General features: G+C 43.2%; 1 protein-coding gene and 1 long non-coding RNA gene across 4 annotated transcripts in view; one reads left to right on the plus strand and one right to left on the minus strand.

The window, feature by feature from the left end:
• The first annotated feature begins 1,171 nt into the window (after window positions 1–1,171).
• LOC147027988 (uncharacterized) overlaps window positions 1,172–3,704 on the plus strand; it is a 15,310-nt gene continuing 12,777 nt past the window's right edge. Inside the window, exon 1 of the long non-coding RNA XR_015057358.1 lies at window positions 1,172–1,427. This is a non-coding gene — a long non-coding RNA (uncharacterized LOC147027988). The remainder of the gene's footprint in view (window positions 1,428–3,704) is intronic.
• NR6A1 (nuclear receptor subfamily 6 group A member 1) overlaps window positions 2,048–3,704 on the minus strand; it is a 48,209-nt gene continuing 46,552 nt past the window's right edge. For 2 of the 3 annotated variants that reach the window (XM_085877893.1, XM_085877891.1), the window contains 2 exons: window positions 3,255–3,446; window positions 2,048–3,132 (listed from right to left, as the gene is read on the minus strand). In XM_085877893.1, coding sequence (XP_085734019.1) covers window positions 3,044–3,132; window positions 3,255–3,446 — 281 coding nt within the window. In that variant the 3' untranslated portion in view covers window positions 2,048–3,043. The remainder of the gene's footprint in view (window positions 3,133–3,254; window positions 3,447–3,704) is intronic. The other variant, XM_085877892.1, reaches the window with a different exon arrangement.

Raw genomic sequence — 3,704 nt, forward strand, 5'->3', positions numbered from 1 at the left:
AACTCAAACAGAACGACAGTGGCTCGAACTCGAGACCCTGAGATTTTAAGGCAGTCACCTTAACTGTTGAGCCAGCACCAAAATTGACAGGATGATGTCAGAGGTATCGTATTTTGAGCCGTCTCGTCGGGGTTTGATTCTCGACCTGACTAAACTGTCTGATTGGTGCTTCACAGGCGAGGTGTTGCATCACAAAGCGCTCCGTCACTCGGATGGACGTTAAGCTAGGTTTCCCATCTGCCGACATCAGCTGGGAGACGTTAAGGATCCAACGGTGTCTTGGAGCTATCGCCGATAATCCGACCAAATTTCTGTCCCGAGCTGCAGGCGCACTCCATCAGCTGTGCATCGTCAGCGCTTCCAAGCAATGAAACGAACTCAGACACGAGCTGCACGTGAGACGAGGCAATGTAACAAACTCACTACACTATAGCCAGGGAGCCTGACTTCTTCGCACACCGGCTGTATAACTTCATTGCTTTGTTGTTATCTGCACTGAGATCTCTCTCTTTCAAGTAATGTAACCTCCAATGAGATATCTATCTATAATTCCAGCAGTGTGTGTGTGTGTGTGTGTGTGTGTGTGTGTGTGTGTGTGTGTGTGTGTGTGTGTGTGTGTGTGTGTGTGTGTGTGTGTGTGTGTGTGTGTGTGTGTGTGTGTGACTGCCGTTTCTCGACGACCGCCGGTCCGATCTGATTGAAACTTGCCAGGAATATTGCCGGGAACCCGCAGATGTGCGTTTTCAAGGTTTGATATTAATCGGACGAGCAGTTCCCAAGTTACGGCCATTTTATTGCCTTTTTCAGTGTTGGAAAGGTGTGTATGTGTGTGTGTGTGTGTGTGTGTGTGTGTGTGTGTGTGTGTGTGTGTGTGTGTGTGTGTGTGTGTGTGTGTGTGTGTGTGTGTGTGTGTGTGTGTGTGTGTGTGTGTATATATGTATGTATATATATATATATATATATATATATATATATATATATATATATATATGTATGTGTATATATATGTATGTGTATATATATGTATGTGTATATATATGTATGTGTATATATATGTATGTGTATATATATGTATGTGTATATATATATATATATATATATATGTATATATATATATATATATATATATATATATATATATATATATATATATACACACATCGCAGCTGAAGTGTCGTTCCACCTTATCATGCCATTTTTCCCCAAAGATATCTCAGAATAATGATAACAGCATATTAATAATAATAATAATAGCACAATAATTGGCAGTAATAAGAATTACGTGATACAATGACCAACGTCTGTCAACCAATGACAGGACACGGTGCGATGACGTCACAATCGACGCTGGGGACCTGAGTATGTGCCTTTTCAAGGTTTGATATCGTTCTTCATCCATTTCAGCTGTTTCCCAAGTGTTTTCCAAGGTTTGAAAGCTGTTTTTACCCCAAGGTTTGAATTAATTGTTCAAATTATTAATTAATCCCAAGGTTTGAATTTTCCCAAGGGAACAGCTGTTTCCCAAGGGTTTGAAAGCTGTTTTTTTTTACCAAGGTTTGAATTAATTGTTGTGCTTGGTAGACATTTGTGAATACATTTACAGAGGGGAGGGGGAGAGAGGAGGGGGCAAGAGAGGGGCAGGAGAGGGGGGAGAGAGAGAGAGAGAGAGAGAGAGGGCATCACAATTCAAGAGGTGCGAGAGAGAGGGGAGAGTTATATAGATTATCTATCAATAATTATAGATAGGTGAGAGAGAGGGCTGTCACAATTCAAGAGAGGAGGGGTGAGAGAGAGGGGTGTCATTTCAAGAGAGGGGGAGAGGAGGGGCAAGAGTGGGGTGAGAGGAAGGGTGAGAGAGGAGGGGGAGATAGAGGGGGGCGTCACAATTCAAGAGAGGCCTGTGTGGTTGTTGTTTCTGGCACGCGGTTTGAAAGTTTTATTTTTTATTTTTTGCATGTACGGCCACGCACTAGTTGTAAATACAATCCTGCAATCGCATTCAAAATGATTCCATTTGTTTGATTGTTAATCAGCTCCAAGAGACAGATAATGTGGAATTCTCTTTATTTGATCAGTTCCTGAGACAGAAAGATATGGACCAAAAGGGGAGAAGGATAAAATAGGGAAGATGCAGGATGGAGAATTCATGTGGAAAATAATTGGGGTGCAAGGAAAGTAAATGGGGAAAAAGGAAATTACAATCAAATGTCAAAGGTCAGTCCACGAAGCAAGTTATTTTATTCCATAATCTTAAAAATGAGGTAAATTGTACTATTCATAATTCAAACTGTTTTGGGTAGTACGTATTGCTAATCAACTCACAGGGTTGGGGTAAATGGCTCGCTGAACATTCGGGTGGCCAGTTTCACAATCGGCCACTGGACGCATAATCGTGCATATACCAGCTGAAGAGTTTACAAAACCAAAAATGCACAACTTTAGGTACCACCGAGCCTACCTTGCCCAGTTCAGTAGTGAGTTGAGGTAGAATTGGACAAAAGGCAGCCATTGCTATGCTGGCCATTTAGCCAGCTGGTATTGAGGTAATCGTGCAATTCATAACATTTACAGGTAAAATCTTCAGAATCAACTGAGGTAGATATCGGTTTTGCAACGTCAAGTTTAAAGTCACAAAATAAGATTTTTTTTTTAATATTAAGAAAAACTTCAATTCATTTCACAAACACTGATTACAGTACACTAAGTAACTCCAACTGCAACAAACTCCACACTTTTACTCATTAACTTCTTTTACAGGTGCAAGTTAAGTTTCTAATCCGTGTTGCACCGATCGTTCTCTAACACTGCACTGGAGTAAGTAGTTATAATCATCACAAATACCCATAACCAATGATAATGCGAGAACCAACATAACTATTCGGTGAAGTAAAGCTACGTGCTGAACTTGTGGAATTAAACTAATCCAAAAGCAACGTGAGGTAGACTTCAGGTCGAAATTCCTCGAAGTGAAAAGGATAGACCATACGCATTCCGCATAAATGATTCGGTACACCGTGAGTGAATTTGTTTGGCTGGGGCGTGGCTAATCGGTTAGTGGGCGTGGCTTGCAGGAATGAAGGACTGCCTTTAACATGACAGGCAGCTGCTCCAAAGGGATCGACACCATTTTAGCTGTGAAAACATGGAGGGAAGAAAAATGCAAAGAAAGTGAATGACAAGAATACAGTACATTGAAAAACAATAGGAAGGAAATGAAGAAATCTAAGTGTGAATTGATTGCATGTCAAACTTACCAGCAACGTAACGGATTTCTGGGAGACAAACCATGAGGTCAGGAAAGCGAGGTGAGGGTCGGCCACTGACTGTGGTTGCTCCTCTAACCCCAGGCATCCCTGCACCTCCTCCTTGTCGCCCCTCGATGAACTCCTGGCACAGCATCCAATAGCGTTTATTTATACTGGCCACGGCCCCGAGTCCTGGGACTTCTAGAGAGAGAGAGAGAGGAGGGGAGAGAGAGAGGAGGGGAGAGAGAGAGGGGAGGGGAGAGAGAGGAGGGGGGAGGGGAGAGAGAGAGGAGAGAGAGAGAGAGAGAGAGAGAGAGGGGGAGGGGAGAGAGAGAGAGGGAGGGAGGAGAGAGAGAGAGAGAGGGAGTGAGGAGAGGGAGGAGAGAGAGAGAGAGGGAGGGAGGGGAGAGAGAGAGAGGAGGGAGGGGAGAGAGAGAGAGGGAGGAGGGGAGAGAGAGA

The sequence above is a fragment of the Eptatretus burgeri genome, chromosome 4, assembly GCF_056783735.1.
Source record: "Eptatretus burgeri isolate ZD-2024b chromosome 4, Ebu_testis_v1, whole genome shotgun sequence".
Classification (NCBI taxonomy): Eukaryota; Metazoa; Chordata; class Myxini; order Myxiniformes; family Myxinidae; genus Eptatretus; species Eptatretus burgeri.